The sequence below is a fragment of the Moschus berezovskii genome, chromosome Y, assembly GCF_049115385.1.
Source record: "Moschus berezovskii isolate FMDL1 chromosome Y, NW_MosBer_1.0, whole genome shotgun sequence".
Lineage (NCBI taxonomy): Eukaryota > Metazoa > Chordata > Mammalia > Artiodactyla > Moschidae > Moschus > Moschus berezovskii.
The window spans coordinates 6,610,027-6,630,243 of record NC_142489.1 but is presented as its reverse complement, the minus strand read 5'-3'; the positions used below and the strand labels follow the sequence as shown (position 1 = coordinate 6,630,243).

The 20,217-nt window shown below is 42.8% G+C and overlaps 1 protein-coding gene across 1 annotated transcript in view; it reads right to left on the bottom strand.

Annotated features, from left to right (window-relative positions):
* LOC129535568 (odorant-binding protein-like) overlaps positions 1–19,647 on the bottom strand; it is a 42,762-nt gene extending 23,115 nt beyond the window's left edge. The window contains exons 1-5 of the mRNA XM_088834382.1: positions 19,570–19,647; positions 18,958–19,097; positions 12,299–12,366; positions 7,667–7,777; positions 5,640–5,741 (exon numbers count right to left, since the gene is read on the bottom strand). Coding sequence (XP_088690508.1) covers positions 5,640–5,741; positions 7,667–7,777; positions 12,299–12,366; positions 18,958–19,097; positions 19,570–19,647 — 499 coding nt within the window. The remainder of the gene's footprint in view (positions 1–5,639; positions 5,742–7,666; positions 7,778–12,298; positions 12,367–18,957; positions 19,098–19,569) is intronic.
* Positions 19,648–20,217: the final 570 nt, after the last annotated feature.

Sequence of the window (20,217 nt, the reverse complement as noted above, 5' to 3'; positions counted from 1 at the left end):
ATGTCTCGGAATATCCTGAAACCATTTCCTCTCTTTGGTCTTTGACCCAGATATTCATTTTCTTTCTTTCTTTCTTTTGTCTGTTTCTTTATCTTGGCTGCCCCATGCAGCATGCAGGTTCTTAGTTCTCCAACAGGGATGAAACCCCAATGAACCCTATACTCTGTGCAGGGGAAGGACAGGATCCTAACCACTGGACCACGAGAGAAGTCCCTGACTCAGATAAATTTGAGTGGTCAATTGATCCCAGCTAACACCACTTATCATCACCCTTCCATCTCTACTTTTGTACCACCAGCATTCCCAAAGTTTTCTTTTGGACTCTTACCAACGTGTGTCCCCTGGGAGTGTATCCTAGGCCCATCCCATCTTAGGAAGTCTTTCTAACTGCCAATCAAGGGGCAATTAGACACTAATTCTTCTCAGAGATTCTTGCGACAGTTGCAGTAATCGTGTTGGTTTCCACTGGTCTCAGCACTCTTCTTCCCTCCCTGTGCTCACACTCTGTTCTCTATATCTGCCTCTCTGTTTCTTCCCTGCAAACGATATGTAGCTGATGAGAAGTTGGTGAAACACGGAGCCCAGAGAGTCGCTTGTGATGTTCTGGAAAGGTGAGATGGTGTGAGGGGAGCAGCTCAAAAGGCAGGTGAGTAAATAATAATTTTTGCTGATTTGCACTGTTGTATGGCAAATGGCAACCCACTCCAGTGTTCTTGCCTGGAGAATCCCGGGGACGGGGAAGCCTGGTGGGCTGCCGTCTATGGGGTTGCAAAAGAGTTGGACACGACTGAAGCGACTTAGCAGCAGCAGCAGCATGGCAGAAGCCAAGAGAACATTGTAAAACATTCTCCACTCACTAAAAGATAGAATAGAAAAGAAATAAGATTTCATTCCTAAGGAAACTGATAAAAAAATAATTCTATTGCTTTGTACTGAAAGGTCTCTTTTACCCTTTCATCCCAACTCTCATTAATATTGGTCAAAATGTAGGCAATAGAATAGTAATAAAACCAGAACCATCTTACAAAATTTTTACTGCTGTAACTCCGTACAAATAATGCTAAGTACTGCTTGGTACATCTTCCTGTTTTCTCCTCAAATTCATTCATGTTTTTGTAACTGAGAAGCCTCTAACAACAGATTATTAATTTTGTTTTACTTTTCTGGTTTCTTTTCTTTCTTTTTTTTCTGTAACCACTGTTTTTACATTTTAGATTGCACAATTCCTAACTTAACACTGCTAGGAGGCTTATTGATCTTGGCCACTCAAAATTCCAGGTTGCCTCAAGGATACATGGTCAATAACCTCAGGTATGCAGATGACACCACTGTTATGGCAGAAAGTGAAGAGGAACTAAAGAGCCTCTTGATGAAAGTGAAAGAGGAGAGTGAAAAAGTTGACTGAAATCACAACATTCAGAAAACCAAAATCGTGGCATCTGGTTCCATCACTTCATGGGAACTTGAGGGGGAAACAGTGTCAAACTTTATTTTTTGGGTTCCAAAATCACTGCAGATGGTGATAATAGCCATGAAATGGAAAGACGCTTACTCATTGGAAGGAAAGTTATGACCCACCTACACAGCATATTAAAAAGCAGAGATATTATTTTGTCAACTAAGGTCCATCTAGCCAAGGCTATGGGTTTTCCCGTGGTCATGTATGGATGTGAGAGTTGGACTATAAAAGAGAGCTGAGCACTGAAGAATTGATGCTTTTGAACTGTGGTGTTGGAGAAGATTCTTGAAAGTCCCTTGGACTGCAAGGAGATCCAAACAGTCCATCTTAAATGAGATAAGTGCTGGGTGTTCCTTGGAAGGACTGAAGCTGAAGCTTCAATAGTTTGGGCAGCTCATGTGAAGAGTTGACTCACTGGGAAAGACCCTTATGCTGGTAGGGATTGGGGGCAGGAGGAGAAGGGGACGACAGAGGATGAGATGGCTGGATGGCATCGCCGACTCAATGAGCATGAGTTTGTGTGAAATCCGGAGGTTGGTGATGGACAGGGAGGCCTGGCATGCTGCGATTCATGGGGTCGCAAAGATTTAGAGACGACTGAATAATTGAACTGAATAGAACAGTAATGTCATCCTGCGCTTTCTGTGCACAAGCCTTAGTGAGTGGAATGTATGTTCCTTTCTTGGGAATGAATAAGATGCATTTTAGACACTTTCCTTTGATCAGACTGACCCCTTCCGAACAGGAGACAGAAAGTGAAAGTGTTAGTCGCTCAGGCCTGTCCATCTCTTTAGGATGCTATGGACTGTAGCCAACCAGGCTCCTCTGTCCATGGCATTCTTCACTGGAGTGGGTTACCGTTTCCTCTTCCCGAGGATCTTCCTCCCCCAAGGATAGACCTTGGGTCTTCTGCATTGCCGGCAGATTCTTTACCATCTGATCCATCAGAGAAGCCCGTATGGTGGAGGATCTATAACCCTGCCCCATGATGCTTTAGTCTCCTTTCTCCCTCTTCCCTGGACATCTGAGGGCATATCTACCAAATCTACATAAGGAGTGTCTCTGATGAACCCCTGTCCTATGAAAGGCACAGTTTCCTGGATACTTAATGTGGACTTTGTGTGTTTTAAATGAGGTGACTTTTGTACAGACATGCGTGTGCAGGGCAGATATTCAATCGATTTATTTAAACCCTCAACAATCAAATAACACGAATCAAGCCATGATGTAATGATGGGGAGCGATGAGGTGGAAGTGGGAGTGTGAGTGTGAAGAGAGCAGGATCATGTTAATCAGGAACGAGGAAAGTCGTCTTCGTGTTGTTGATCTTGATTCCACGGACACAAGGACATGTCTGGTCTCAGTGACTCTTTTTCTAGGTGAATAAAAGAGAACCAGAGGTTTAGTTCAGTCAACGGTGTAATGGCTGACAGGGGTGAGCTTCAGGCAGTCAGCTGTCCAGGTTACAGGGAGGTGGTAGTTGAGCCAGTGTCCAATTCCAGGTGGACCTCAACACTCCACATCTCTGTGACAGCAAGTTGCCCGTGGAATTGTCCCTAGGATGTACACAAGTTTGGAAATTCCCCATGGGGATTGGTTCTATGAGTAATGATTTCACAATGCATATACATCTTCCTCTAGTGATGGTTTTAAGGCTCGGTAATTGCAGCAGACAGCTCTAATCCTGCAAGTTTTGTCTTCTGGGTCCTCAAGAATTAACTTCTTTGCTTTTTAAATTATAGAGTATAGTTGATTATCTATGTTGCATTGATTTCAGGTGTACAGCCAAGTGATTATACATACAAAAACTAGGATCTATTCTTTTTCAGATTCTTTTCCCATTTAGGCTTTACAGAGTATTGTGTACAGTCCCATGTGCTATGCAGTTGAAAATTATTCTCTATCCATCCTGTATATAATAGTTTGCATTTACTAACCTCACACTTCTCAGAGTGTAAGATATCTGCAAACAATTCAGGAGACCCAGGTTCAATCCCTGTGTTGGTGAGATCCTATATAGGAGGGAATGGCTACCCTCGCCTGTATTTTTCCCTACAGAATCCCATGCACAGAGGAGTCTGGAAGGCTATGGTGCATGGGGTGGCAGAGATTCGGACATGACTGAGCAACTAGCCCTTTCTTCCACTTTCCCTTTTCAACCACAAACCTCCCAATTCTTCTCTTCCCCAAGTCCCTCCGATTTGACAACCACAAGTTTGTTCTCCACTTCTGTGAGCCTGTTTCCGTTTTGTAAATATTTTCCTCTATGTCATGGTTTAGATTCCAAGCACAAGTGATATCTTTGAGAAAGTGAAAGTCACTCTGTCGTGTGCAACTCTTGGTGACCCCTTGGACTGTAGCCCACCAGGTTCCTCTGTCCATGGAGATGCTCCAGGCAAGAATAAGAGAGTGTGCTACCATTTCACTCTCCAGGGGATCTTCCTGAAACAGGGATCAAATGTGGGTCTCGTGCATTGTTGGCAAATTTGTGACCATCTGAACCATGGCATTTATCTACACTAAAATGAAAGGTGGACTCTAAAGAAAGCTGAGCGCCAAGGAATTGATGCTTTTGAACTGTGGAGTTGTAGAAGACCCTTGAGAGTCCCTTGGACTGCAAGGAGACCCAACCAGTCCACCCTAAAGGAAATCAGTCTTGATAATCATTGGAAGTACTGATGTAGAAGCTATAACTCCAATACTTTGGCCACTTAATGCGAATAAATGACCTATTTGAAAACATCCTGATGCTGGGGATGATTGGAGGCGTTGGAGACGGGGACGAGAAAGGATGAGATGGTTGGATGTCATCACTGACTCAATGGACATGAGTTAGAGCAAGTTCTGAGAGTTCATGATGGACAGGGATTCCTGGAATACGGCAGTCCATGGGGTCACAAAGAGTTGGATATGACAATTAGTGAACTAAACTGAAACCTAGAAGTGACATTTCTGGCATTGGTCTTTCTCTTTCTGAGTTCTTTCACTCAGCGTGACAAATATCTTGGTCCATCCATGTTGCTGTAAATAGAGTTAGTTGCTTCTTTTTCTTGCTGAGTATTGTTCCATTGAAAATAGGTACCACATCGCTGTTATCACATTCACCTGGATGCTCGTGCTTTTAGTCACTCTTTTTGTTAAGATTCTTTCTCGACAGAGCATTAAACGCCATAACATCTGAGTAGGAATATATTGCAAATGCATGTTTCAGACAGTGTGGTGGGAAGGCATCTACTGTTTCTCTCGGAATCATATGAGATCAAACACTGGTCTTGTGAAAAGTGTGAAAGTGGAAGTCGCTCGGTCATCTCCAACTCCTTGTAATGCTATGGACCGTGACAATCCATGGAATTCACCACACTAGTATACTGGAGAAACCTTTCCCTTCTCCAGGGAATCTTCCCAACCCAGGGATCCAACCCAGGTCTCCCCCACTGAGCCACAATGGAAGGCCAAGAATACTGGAGTAGCCTTTCCATTCTCCATCAGATCCTCCAGACCCCGGAATCGACCCGGGGTCTCCTGCATTGCAGGCGGATTCTTTAGCAACTGAGGTATCAGGGAAGCCCTGCTTCAGGGAAGCAGAGCTCTGTTTCATACCGATTCTCTTGGGGGAGGAATGTGTGGGGACAACCACGAGGTCAGGGCTGATGGGAACACTAATAATTTCCACCAACTCACGGGGATTCCTGCTTCTGTCAGATGACTCTAGTCTGCAAGATTTCTGTAGGATAAGACTCTCTCACTACAGCTGCTTGGCGTTAATTAATCAAAGTGTTTACAATAATATGGCTCAAGAGCAGCAATATTACAGAATAGAAAATTCTTCAGTGATACATTTAAAGTGGTGGGACAAACATTTCACACATATGAAATAACATTGTTATCTTATTGCTTCATCTGGAAGGGGCATCGTTTAAAACGGACTGAGTTTACTTACGAGAGTGCCAGAGTCACTTTTTTTTCACTCCTCTGGACAGTTATCTAGGGAAAAACAAAATGGGAGAAATGAAACACTCCCCAGCATTTCCAAGTTTTCTTCCTTCCTTCCTTTCTTGTAATAAAGTATCTTCAAAGAGATTAAATGTGTAAGAAGATATTTTGAATAAGCTGACTCGTTTTCTGGTTTATACACAACAAGTGAGTGATATGGGCAGGGGAAAAAGTATGATTCCTTTACCAATGTCGATTAAGTTCAGGACATTTTCTTCCGGAATCCCTTTTTCTCTCACCATGCTGTCAAACTCCTCTTTGTATTTCGAGTCTACATTATTTCCTTTGCCTGTAAAATCACAGAACAGAAAACAGAATTGTCGACCCCCGGGGAACCCATGGAAATTTCTGAATCTACAGAAGAAGAAATGGAACGTGACAATCATATGTTCAATTCTGGAATCTAAGAGCTTTCAGTGGTTTCCACGAGACAAATATGTGCTTTCTGTCTTAAGAATTGACCCCAGTCCAACTTGGTGAGTAGGACACCCTACTCCTCAGCATCAGGACCTGGACCCCAAAAACTTGCCAGGATCTTCGTGAATTTGGGGCTGAGTCCATCCTAATATGGAGCCTACTTGCTTGTCTCACCTTCCTCGCGTATATACCTGCCTCTCATATCTGTTTGTACACCAAGCTTAGTAGGAACCACCTTTCTCCCCTTCCATGGACACATTCACTGGATCACACATAATAACAGGGCATGATTTACTCTTTCATGAACCTGCCATTGTACCCAATAACCTTTTCTGAAATAGACAACTGTTGTCCCCATGGCACACACACCCCTCAGTGCTTCTGCATGGTTACTTGAGTGGGTGATATCAGTTTTCATAAGAACAATGCATTTGAAACATGGAACAGGTCAAAGATTTTCTTATAAGTGTTCCAAGGCTTACAGTGCATCAGAAAACTGATATTGTATTCTAACACATACTTATGGAATCTAGAATGATGGTACTGAAAATGGACTTATTTTCAGCGCATCAGTGGAGAATCAGTCATAGAGAAGAGACGTATGTGCATGGGGAGAGGGGAGGAGACGGTGCGATATATGGAGAGAGTATCATGCAAAATGACATGACCATAGTTAAAATAGGTAGCCAGTGGGAATTTGCTGTATGTCTCAGGGAACTCAAACAGGGGCTCTATATCAACCTAGAGGGGTGGGAGGGAGATGGGAGGCAGTTTCAAAAGGGAAGGGTCATATATATACCTATTGACTTCCCTTGTGACTCTGCTAGGAAAGAACTCTGCTGCAATGTGGGTGCCCTGAGCTTGATCTGTGGGTTGGGAAGTTACCCTGGAGAAGGGAAAGGCTACCCATTCCAGTATTCTGGCCTGATGAATTCAATGGACTGTATAGTCCATGGGGTCACAAAGAGTCAGATATGACTGAGCAACTTTCACACAAGCATATGTATACCTATGGCTGATTTGTGTTGGTATATGGCAGAAAACAGTAGAATCTATAAAGCAGTTATCCTTCAATTAAAAAATAAATAAAATTTTAAAATTTATTTATTTAAAATAAATAAATAAAATTTTACCTAATTTTTTATATTAAAACTTCATCAGCATGACTTTAGAGATTTGTGTCATTAAAATGAAAAACTTTTCAGTCACTAAAACTTTGAACTTCTGTTTATATTAACGTGAGCCTGTAACTGAGATTTGGAGAAGGTGTCTGTCCTTGAAACAACATCGGGCCTAGGTTAAGTTCTCTCTTCAAAGTCAAAAGTCCTATACTGAAAAAATTTTATAGTATGCCTTCTGTATTTGCATTTCTCAAGGTACAAAGAATAAATTTGGTAAAAAGCCTATTGATATTTGTTAAACACCAAGTATTTATTCAGTAGCTGGAATTATTCCTAAGGTACACTGTATATTTTGATTATTTGTCATCCTCATTATAGACATGACTTGAAATATATTGACATATGTAAAATAAAATATTCCAGCAAAACTTCATTTTCTAATATTTGAACACATAGGAATCATTGTGAAATGCCTGATGATGTGATATTCTGCACCCTATGGCCTCCTGTTTCTTGGTAGATTACCTTCCAGGATCCTTAATTTGGTGAGCATAAACACGCAGGCCTTGCACCCTGAATTTGGAATGCTGTCAGCACTTCCTGATATTCTGAATGAAAGTCCTTACAGTGTGCGTGTTACATGACAATGGTTATGGGAATTTAATATCATACCTACCAAATAATTCCACCAGTTTTGTCTCCTTGCCATGTCCATCCAGGTTGACATTATATGTTAAGAGCGTGTTCTCGTCCCCACTAATGGGTTGAAGTTCATTGTGACCCGCGTCTGTGAGAGAGAGAAAAGATACAAACAGCCCCACCTTAACTTGTTGTCAGTTAGATTATTGTGACACACGGCGGGCATGAAGAACGGTCCATCGTGTATGGACCCACTCACTTCATCCTGCACAGAATGCTGCCGTTAACCATGGCCACAGAAGGAGGTACGATTTTCCTCATCCCCACCTTTTCCTACAATTAATCAGTCACTCCTTGCTGTCTTACTAAGATGCTTTATAGAATGTGTGTTCTGAGAAGCCTAAGATGCTTTATAGAACGTGTGTGCTGATAAACCTAACAGATTCTTTTTCTGCATTTATAATTAATTATTTTTGATTTGCTGAGTCTTCCCTGCTGCCCGTGGGCTTTGTCCACTTGTGGGGACGGTGGAGTACAGTCTAATTGTGTTGTGCGAACTTCTCACTGCAGTGGCTTCTCTTGTTGCTGAGCATAGGCACTGGGGTGCATGAGCTTCAGTAGTTACAGCTCGGAGTTCTAGAGTGCAGGATCAGTAGTTTTGGTACATGAGCTTAGTTCCGACATGGCATGTGGGACCTTCTTGGACTAGGGATTGAACCTATGTTTCCTGCCCTGGCTGGCAGATTCTTATCCGCGGGACCACCAGGGAAGTCCCAAGAGTGTTTTAAGCAGCATACACATATTATCCAATCGAGGTTCAAAAATTTTCTGTATTGCTGTGACCCCAGCCATGGAATTGGTTTCTATTGGCCAATGTCAGCCTACCTTGGGTTCATCAACTTCTGTTCCTGAGTGGTGACATTAGGCCAGGCAACCTTTTGAGCACTTTAAGTATTGTGTTTCCCGACCCTTCACACTGGAGTATGATACAGCCCCCTGTCGTGTCTGTTGGTGTGAAGACAGCTTACCTGCTGGGACAGGTAGGCAGTGACCTCCTAGTGGTGAGCCTCTTCCCCACCTGGAGCACTGCAACTCCCCTCTGCCCTGCCCGCGTGTCTGGACAAGAAACAGCTCTGACCTACTGTGTGTCACCGCCACACCCTCAATGTCCATTCTCTCTCTCCTGGCCTCCATCTCACCTTCCTGCAATCATTCAGCAACATGGAATGTGAAAATGAACATCTGTATTACTGAAGCCTGCAAACACCACTGCTCAGTGTCTGAGCCACTGAAAATTATCAGTGTGCTTAAAAAAAAAAAAAAAAGGCATCCAAAGCAGCTTCAGACTCTCATAGCCCTGACAAGAATATGCAATTTTCCCAAGGCCATGCTAAGTCCACAAGCCTTTCTCACGTTGGGACAGCTTAATTCAGACAACGAATGTCTTCAGATTATCAGTGACCACTTGTGGTTCACCATGGATTTACCAAGGTGGACATAGCAACATCAATGAATTGACTGTGATGTTAATGAATGTGATACAAAAGTGAGAGCAAACCTGTCTCCTGGGCTTCAGGTCACCATCAAGGCCACTGCTGGTAACTGGGCCTGAGGTAGCTACACTTCACTGTTTCCAAACAAACCTGAACGCGGCAATGGCTGGTACCCTAGAGTCTTGCATTTCTGTTGTCTTCCTTCTTTAGTCACTGTGTAAAATTCATGCTAAAATGGATTGCAAAAATGGAGAAGGATAAAGACAGTGGAAGCATTCATGATTCGGCGAAAAGAAACCATATAGTGGGAATAAGAAAAATGAAAGCACAATTTTGAAAACTTCAAATATCAGAAGCTATCCATCAAAGTATGGGGAAATATTTCAGGCATGAATTTTACTAATTTGTGGCTATGCCATATGTACTGTGTGACTTCTTCGTTTAGGAAAGGGTTGTGATCACATATTGATGTGTTTAAATTTTAATCAAACATGTATCCTTTAGGCTGTGTGAAAATAATAATGCTATTTAGGGCCATTATAAAGAGCTCAGAGATACAAAGCTTAGCCAGCATGCCCATTGCTTTGTATAGAAGCTGCCTTTATGGTTGAACTCTCGATGATTTCCTTGAGTTCAAGTTCCTCCATCTAAATTTGAATGGACTCAGATATTATAAGATTCTTTTTAAAAAGTGATGCTCAGGGCTGGTGAACTGGGATGAACCAGAGGAATGGGATGGGGAGGGAGGCGGGAGGGGGTTCAAGATGGGGAACACATGTACACCCGGAGCAGATTCATGTCAATGTATGGCAAAACCAATACAATAATGTCAAGTAATTAGCCTCCAATTAAAATTAAAAATAATTAAATAAAAGTGAATGGCACTAATGTGCCATCTCAATATAGACCCCGTGATCTTAGTTCATAAACCAGTTGTAAATTTTCTGTGAGACTCCTAAAAAATAGAAATTATACACTCATGGTTAGCCACGTTGTTCTTATTGATATTAAATCACTATGTCATGTCTGAATCTCCATGACCCCATGAACTGTACTGCACCAAGTTCCCTGTCCTCCATGACCTTCCAGAATTTGCTCAAATTCGTGTACTTTAGTCGATACTGCAATCCAACCATATAATCCTCTGTCATCCCCTTGTCCTCCCGCCTTTAAATTTTCCCAGCATAAGGGTCTTTTCCAATGAGTCAGTTCTTTCCATCAGGTGGCCCACGTACTGGGACTTCAGCTTCAGCATCGGTCCTTCCAATGAATATTCAGGACTGGTTTCCTTTAGAATGGACTGGTTTGATCTCCTTGCAGTCCAAGTCACTCTCAAGAGTCTTCCCCAGCACCACGGTTTAAAAGCGTCAGTTATTTGGTGCGCAGCCTTCTTTACGGTCCAACGCTCAAATCCATACATAAATGCGGGGAAAAAAATAAACATACTTTTGACTAAACGGGCCGTTGTTGGCAAAGTGATGTATCTGCATTTTACTAAGCTCTCTTGGTTTGTCACAGCCTTCTTTCCAAATATCAGTTATCTTTAATTACGTGGCTGAAGTCACAATCCTCAGAGATTTTCGAGTCCAAGAAGAGAAAACCTGTCACTGCGTCCACTCTTGCACTTTCTATTTGCCATAAAGTGAGGGGACCAGAGGCCATGATCTTCCTGGTGTTGAATGTTGAGTTTGAGACCAGCTTTTTCAGTCTCCTCTTGCTCCGTTATCATGAGACTCTTTAGTTCCTCTTCAATCTCAGCCATAAAGTTGTATCATCTGCATATCTGATGCTGTTGCTATTTCTTCCAGTAGTCTTGATTCCACCTTGTCTTTCACCCAGCCTGACACTCAGCATGATGTACTTTGTATATAAGTTATAGAAGCCGCATGACCGTATATACTATCTTGTACTCTTTTCCCAATTTTGAACCAATCTGTTGTTGCGTGTCCAGTTCTCACTATTGCTGACTGATCCACATACAGGTTTCTCTGAAGCCTGGTAAGGCAATCCAGGATTACCATATCTTGAAGAATTTTCCACAGTTTGTTGTGTTCCACAAAGTCAAAAGTTTTACCATAGTCAATGAAGCAGAAAAAAAAAAAAACTGTTTTTTTTCTGGAATTGCCTTGCTTTCTCCATGATCCTGTGAATGTTGACAATTAGATCGGGTTCATCTGCCTTTTCCAAAAAAAGACTATATTTCTGGTAGTTGTCTGATCATGTACCGCTGAATTTTGACTTGAAGGATCTTGAGCACTCACTGGAAAAGACTCTGATGCTGGGAAGGATTGGGGGCAGGAGGAGAAGGGGATGACAGAGAATGAGATGGCTGGATGGCATCACTGACTCGATGGACATGAGTTTGAGTGAACTCCGGGAGTTGGTGATGGACAGGGAGGCCTGGCATGCTGTGATTCATGGGGTCGCAAAGTGTCGGACACGACTGAGCGACTGAACTGCACTGAACTGAACCTTGCTCGCATGTGAAGTGAGCATAGCTGTTCGGTAGTTTGAACATTTTTTGTCATGGTCTTTCTTGGAGATTGAAATGGAAACTGACCTTTTCCAGTTCTGTGGCCACTCCCAAGGTTTCCAAAGTTGCTGACACATTGCTTACAACCCTTATCAGCATCACTTTTTAGGATTTTAAAGAGCACAGTTTGAATTCTGTCACCTCCACTAGCGTATTTTATAATGCTTCCTGCTGCTGCTGCTAAGTCATTTCAGTCATGTCCGACTCTGTGTGACCCCATAGATGGAAACCCACCAGGATCCCCCGACCCCGGGATTCTCCAGGCAAGAACACTGGAGTGGGTTCCCATTTCCTTCTCCAATGTGTGAAAGTGAAAGTGAAGTCTCTCAGTCGTGTCCGACCCTTAGCGACCCCACGGACTGCAGCCTACCAGGCTCCTCCATCCATGGAATTCTCCAGGCAACAGTACTGGCGTGACTTGCCATTGCCTTCTCCATAATGCTTCCTAAGACCCACTTAACTTCACGGTCTAAGACGTCTGGATCTGGTCTCGCTGAGTAACACTCCGTTGAGGGAAGGCTTTCCAGTCCCTGACCTCTGATTTTCAGTGGGAGTAGAATTCAGGTGTATGGGATTAGTGAAGAAAGCTGAAACCAAGATTTCTACCTGAACGTCGTCTTTCCAGTGAAACATTCATACTTACAGTCAAGAGCATAAACGTTTCCTTCCTTTGTGCCTGAGACATATTTTTTGATGCATTCTCCATTCTTCCTTAAAAACAAAATATATTCATGTTGGTTGATTAACATAATAAAAACTTGATGTATATTTAGGATTCTTTCTGTATGACACCCAAGAATATGTGTCAGGTATCACCTCAGTGCTGGTGAACAAATTGGCCTTCAAAAGAGACAACATATGCTGTCTCAGATCCAGCAATTATCAAGCGGCAAGGATGATTTGTCGACACACTAAATCTGACTAGTAGTTCCAAAGATAACCACAGATACAAAACAGGTCGTGTGTAAGACAATAACCATGGTGAAATCTAGAATTTTAGGAAGAAAGAAAAAGAATGAACTTTTCCTTTATATGGTTTCTGAAAATTGAGAGGCATAGCCATCAAGACAAACCTTGAGCATGGTCACAACCCTGGCAGTGATTCATTAGACAATGAAAGGAAAGAGTTTGTCACTCAGTTGTGTCTGACTCTCTGCGACCCCATGGACTGTAGCCCACCAGTCTCCTCCTCTGTCTGTGGGAAACTCCAGGCAAGAAGACTGGAGTGGGTTGCCATTTCCTTCTGCATGGGAATTTCCTGACCCAGAGATCGAATCTGGGTCTCCTGCATTACAGGCAGATTCTTTACCCTCTGAGATATCAGGAAAGCCCTTATTAAACAATATGAGAGCCACCAGGCCTTATCAGACAACATGAAATCCACCAGGCTTTATTACACAATGTAAGAGCTCCCAGGGAAGCCCTCATTAGACAATATGAGAGAAAAAAATCACAAATTAAAAAAAAAAGTTTAATTTTCTCTAAACACACACTCTTCCTCCATCACAATACCATATGAGGAATAAACTTGAAAGACACATGTCTGTATACAGACACATTTCACACTCACACGGACACTTACACAAGCAAACTCTTAAATACGCAAGATGTGTTTGTACGATATCATGAAGAAATTTATGGATATAGTATATGATAAGTATATATTGTCACCTCTATAACAGGAGTACGTGGCTTCACATTTGTCCTCTGTACATGTATGTGATAAAGTTGTATTTGGCCCATTTAAAGAATTTTCATGAAACAAATACTAAAAGGCATTTTACCCCATAGGAACTGCATTAAATTTTGAAGAGACACCTTGGAAAAGAATGCCCACAGTGAAGTGTGGTGAGTGTTCTCAGCCATTGAAAGTGAAAGTGCAAGTCACTCATTCATGTTACCTCTTTGTGACCCCATGGACTATAGAGTCCATGGACTTCTCCAGGCCAGAATACGGGAGTGGTAGTCTATCCCTTCTCCAGGGGATCTTCCTGACCCAGGAATTGGACCAGGGTCTCCTGCATTGCAGGCAGACTTTTGTTACCAACTCAACTATTAGGGAAGCCCTCTTAGTCATTAGGGAATTGAAATGTATTGAGCTCACTGAAAAACAACCACAAAGTGGGAACACAACAATTATCCAAAATAACTGCAAATACACAACATTTTATCTGAGCAGACAAACTCCTTTCATATGGCTTGGAAAACGTGATTCCTTTCATATGCAGATACTGATAACAGTTTTAAACTTGGTGCTGAGAGAGGACGCTGGGAAACATGATTCAGACTGCATAATTTGCTCACGTGAAGAGCCAAGATGTTTAGAATATGCAGATCTATTCTTACCTATGGCTCTAGGCGTAGACATGTAGTGATGAGTAAAGAAAAGGACAGTATGAAAAGGCAAATAATAGACATTGAAAGGTGAACTCACCAGGTCGGTAGGTGCCCAATATGCTACTGGAGATCAGTAGACACAAAATCCAGAAAGAATGAAGGGATGGCAAAAACAACGACCATTTGGGATGTTATTGGTGATAGAAGCAAGGTCCCATGCTGTAAAGAGCAAAATTGCATAGGAACCTGGAATGTTAGGTGCAAGAATTAAGACGATTTGAAGCGGTAAAACAAGAGATGGCAAGAGTGAACATCGACACTCTAGGAATCAGTGAACTAAAATGGACTGGAATGGGTGAATTATTAACTCAGATGAACAGTATACCTACTACTGTGGGCAGGAATCCCTTAGAAGAAATGGAGTAGCCATCATGGTCAACAAAAGAGTCGGGAATGCAGACCTTGGATGAAGTCTCAAAAACGACAGAATGACCTCTGTTCATTTCCAAGGCAAACCAATCAATAGCACGGTTATCCAAGTCTATGCTCCAACCAGTAACATTGAAGAAGCTGAAATAGAATGGTTTCATGAGGACTTACAAGACGTTTTAGAACGAACATCCTAGAAAGAAATCCTCTTCATTATAGGGGACTGGAATGCAAAAGTTGGAAGTCAAGAAACTCCTGGAGTAACAAGCAAATTTGACCTTGGAGTACAGAATGAATCAGGGTAAAGGGTAAAAGAGCTTTGCAAAGAGAACGAATTGGTTATAGCAAACAGCCTCTTCAACAGCATAAGAGAAGACTCTACACATGGACATCTCCAGATGGCCAACAGTGAGGTCAGATAGATTATGTTCTTTGCAGCCAAAGATGGAGAAGCTGTATACAGTCCGCCAAAAGAAGAGTGGGACCTGACTGTGGCTCAGATCATGAACTCCATATTGCCAAATTCTGACTTAAATTGAAGAAAGTAGGGAAAACCACTAGATCATTCAGATATGACCTAAATCAAATCCCTTATGATTAAACAGTGGAAGTGAGAAATAGATTTAAGGGACTAGATCTGATACACAGAGTGCCTGATGAAGTATGGACGGAGGTTCGTGACATTGCATAGGAGACAGGGAGCAAGATCATGCCCAAGGTAAAGAAATGAATAAAAGCAAATGGCTATCTGAGGGGCCTTACAAATAGCTGTGAAAAGAAGAGAGCAAAAAGCTAAGGAGAAAAAGACAGATACACCCGTTTGCATGCAGAGTTCCAAAGAATAGCAGGAAGAGATAAGAAAACCTTCCTCAGTGGTCAGTGCAAAGAAATAGAGGAAAATAATATAATGCAGAAGACTAGCGATCTTTTCAAGAAAATTAGAGATACTATGCAGGTCAGGAAGCAACAGTTAGAACTGGACATGGAACAACAGACTGGTTCCAAATAGGAGAAGGAGTCCGTCAAGGTTGTATAGTGTCACCTTGCTTATTTAACTTATATGCAGAGTACATCATGAGGAACGCTGGGCTGGAAGAAGCACAAGCTGGAATCAAGATTGCCGGGAGAAATATCAATAACCTTAGATATGCAGATGACACCACCCTTATGGCAGAAAGTGAAGAGGAAGTCAAAGGCCTCTTGATGAAAGTGAAAGACTAGAGTGAATAGGTTGGCTTGAAGCTCAACGTTCAGAAAACGAAGATCATGGCATCTGGTCCCATCACTTCATGGGAAATAGATGGGGAAATAGGGGAAAGAGTGTCAAACTTTATTTTTGGGGGCTGCAAAATCACTGCAGAGGCTGATTGCAGCCAGGAAATTAAAAGCTCTTACTCCTTGGAAGGAAAGTTATGACCAAACTTGATAGCATAGTAAAAAGCAGAGACATTACTTTGCCAATCAAGGTCCTTCTAGTCAAGGCTATGGTTTTTCCCGTGCTCGTGTATGGATGTGAGAGTTGGACTGTGAAGAACGCTGATCGCCGAACTGTGATGCTAGAGAATTGATGCTTTTGAACTGTGGTGCTAGAGAAGACTCTTGAGAGTCCCTTGGACTGCAAGGATATCCAACCAGTCCATTCAAAAGGAGATCAATCCTGGGTGTTCATTGGAAGGACTGATGCTAAAGTTGAAACTCCAATACTTTGGCCATTTCATGCGACGAAATGACTTACTGGAAAGTAGTATGATGCTGGGAGGGATTGGAGATGGGAGGACACGGGGACGACGGAGAGTGAGATGGCTGGATGGCATTACTGACTCGATGGACATGAGTTTGGGTGAACTCCGGGTGTTGGTGATGGACAGGGAGGCCTGGCGTGCTGTGATTCATGGGATCGCAAAGATTCGGACACGACTGAGACACTGAACTGAACTGAACTGAAGAGAACTTTCCATGCAAAGATGGGCACAATAAAGACAGAAATGGACCGAAGAGAAGCAGAAGATATTAAGAGGAGGTGGCAAGAATACAAAGAAAACTATACAAAAAAGACTTTTACGGCTCAGATAATCTCGATTGTGTGATTACTGACCAGGAGCCAGACATCCAGGAATGTGAAGTGAAGATGGCCCACGGAAGCATCACTATGAACAAAGCTAGCGGAGGTTATGCAATTCCAGTTGAGCTATCTCAAATACTAAACGATGATGCTATGAAAGTGCTGCACTCAATATGGCAATACATTTGGACAACTCAGCAGTGGCCACAGGACAGGAAAATGCCAGCTTTCATCCCAATGCCAAAGGAAGGGAATAGCAAGGAATGTTCAAACTGCCAAACAATTGAAATCATCTCACATATTAGCAAAGTAATGCTCAAAATTCTCCAAGACAGACTTCAACAAGTCATGAACCGTGAACTTCCAGATGTTCCAGAAGGTTTTAGGAAAGGCAGAGGGGCAAGAGATCAAATTGACAACATCTGTTGGATCGTCAAAAGAGCAAAAGTGTTCCAAAACATCTATTTCGGGTTTAATGACTATGCCATAGCCTTTGACTGTGTGAATCACAATAAACTGTGGAAAATTCTTTAAAAGATGGGAATACCAGACCACCTGACCTGCCTCTTGAGAAACGTATATGCAGGTCAGGAAGCAACAGTTAGAGCTGGACATGGAACAACAGAGTGGTTCCAAATAGGAAAAGGAGTTCGTCAAGGCTGTATATATCACCCTGCTTATTTAACTTATATGCAGAGTACATCATGAGAAACACTGGGCTGGCAGAAGTGCAAGCTGGAATCAAGATTGCCAGGAAAAATATTAATAACCTCAGATATGCAGATGACACTACCCATATAGCAGAAAGTGAAGAGGAACTAAAGCGCCTCGTGATGAAAGTGAAAGAAGAGAATGAAAAGTTTGGCTTGAAACTCCACATTCAGAAAACTAAGATCATGGCATCTCGTCCCACCACTTCATGGGAAATCGATGGGGAAGCAGTGAAAACACTGTCAGACTTTATCTTTGGGGGCTCCAAAATCACTGCAGATGCTGATTGCAGACAGGATATTAAAAGACGCTTACTCCTTGGAAGGGAAGTTATGACCAATCGAGATGGTATATTAAAAAGCAGAGACATTACTTTGCCAATAAAGGTCTATCTAGACAAGGCTATGGATTTTCCAGTTGTCATGTATGGATGTGAGGCGGGAATGTAAAAAAAAAGCTGAGCACCGAAAAATAGATGCTTTTGAACTGTGGTATTGGAGAAGATTCTTGAGAGTCCCTTGAAGTGGAAGGAGATACAACCAGCCCATCCTAAAGAAATCAGTCCTGAATATTCATTGGAAAGGCTGATGCTAAGCTGAAAGTCCAATACTCTGGCCACCTGATGCAAAGAACTGACTCCTCAGAAAAGACCCTGATGCTGGGAAAGATGGAGGGCAATAGGAGAATGGGACGGCAGCGGATGAGATGGTTGGATGGCATTACCATCTCAATGGACATGAGTTTGAGTGAACTATGGGAGTTGTTGATGGACACGGATGCCTGGCTTGCTGCAGTTCATGGGGTCACAAAGAGTCAGACACAACTGAGCGAATGAACTGATGCTATGTAACATATGGTTATATACAATACATAATCCGTGATATATATTTATAAAGCAATATCTCCAAGCATAACATATTTAGTTGTTTCTGTTCTTAATATTTTTATTCCTCACAATGTATACCTGAGGTTCCATGTTCTGGTTTGCTTTTTTCGGGTGGAGTTGGGTAGGAGATAATTGCTGAAGAAATGTGTTGATTTCTGCCATACTTTGCATGTTCCTAGGATACCATCTGCCGTATAGTGGACATTCCATGAATGGTACTTGGATCTCTGTGTGTGTGTGCTTGGTTGCTCAGTGCTGTCTGACTTTTTGCGACCCCTTGGACTATATAGAACAGCAGGTATCTCTGTTCATGGGATTCTCCAGGCAAGAATACTGAAATGGGTCACCATTTCCTCCTCCAGGGGATCTTCCCAAACCAGTGATCGAACTGCTGTCACGTGCAATGGATGCGCCTGGGAAGGGACTTGGGAAAGTCACTAGGGGCTCTGACGACTTTGGGAAACTCAGTGATGTTGAAATTTCCCGTGAGGAAGCCCCGAGGGCAGAGCTCACTGTGTGCTCTCCCCACTGTTCTCACTTCTGGGCTCAATGGGAACCGTCTCTTACAAATTCTGCAGGAAGGGGTCAAGCGCCTGGTGGGAACTGTGGGTTCCAGGACATGAGCCTCTTTCCTCGGCTGTGTCCCTATTTTCTCTAATGAGTTGATGACAGTGGAGCTTCTGGTTTCCCCTCTCTGCAGACTTTTCGGGACATTCCCTGGTGCTCACAGAGAAACTGCCCTCTCCCCAGCTCAGCCCCACAGCTCAGTGTGTCTTCCTCTCAACATCACCCCGAGAACTTCCTGCAGACGGGGAAGAGACACCCTCCCTCAGGCCAGAGTTTACAGGTGTTTTCCTTTTGGGTGAGTTTTACTTACTTGACATAAAATTGTAAGTGTATTGTGCCATTTTCTTCATCAATCTCAATATAACGCTTGAAAGCATGGAATGGCCCCCCCTCGGTGATCTTCTCTTTGTTATTGGCTGCCGTGTATTGGGTTAACCATCTTCCTGTAAACTAAAAGCAAAGATCCGTTCAGAATACTTAGTCCATCTATGTAAATTCTGCCCGATACCATCCCTCAGGTGGTTCCCTGCCCTTTCACTTAGCAGAAGTTACCTATCTTTATCAACACAGCCCTACGTATATAATCACGTGAAAACTCAATTCAGATAAAGGAAATAATTGAGGTATTACTGAGATAGCTTGAGCTATGTTGTCAAATGCAGGAGACCCAATCCAACACCTGTGAGACCATCCTTCGGTTTTACACGAGTAGTGAACATACACGAGAGCCGATGAATGGATGGTAGAGATGATACAGACCTCACAAACAGCAGGCATAGAGCCAGTGAATGGAGCAATTTTCAGTTGCAGGGAGATGGCGAGACTTAGCAGTCCACATGACCAAAACCTCGAAAAGGACACTCACACGGATACACGCTAAGAACTCCTCCCAAGCTTGTCCACCGTTCAAATGCCCTGGTACCTGTGAGGCGTCTGTCTGAGCTTCACCTTGACTGGCAACAAGCAGACCGAGGACAAGACTGAATAGCAGAGCCTTCATCTTGTTGAGTCTCGTGGCCCTTCTGCTCTAGAAGCCGAGGGTGTCCCAGTGGTTGGAAAGGATACAAAAGTGCTGCCGCTTTTATAGCCTGTATCTGTTGGCGTGACACATCCTGAACCAATGGTTGTTCGTCATATGACCACAGTTAAAGCAGATGGCACCTTCAGTATCCTTGTTGGCAGAGATAAACTTTTCTGGCATTCTGTCATTTTAATAATGATATTTGTTTTAAGAGAAGCATATGTTGATGTGGGCATTTGACCTTTAAAGTGAGAAACTGCAGTACCTGCAATATAGCAAGAGGACAATTATTTATTTTCCTGCTTATCAAGAGATCCAAAATGAGATGAGCTGTCCCAGGTACATATGCCTCACTTCTGCATGGTTCTGTTAATATGGAAGAGATAGTGTAAGATTTATTTTGTAAAAGTAAAGATTGACAGTGTGGTTTAGCCAAGGGAACACTATTTCCTAAGAGAACCTTGGAAAGAATCCTATTATTCTGAGGTGGGGAGCAGGTCAGCACAGAGTATTCATCACCTTCTCCTGCCCCAATGTGGGCTTTTTCCT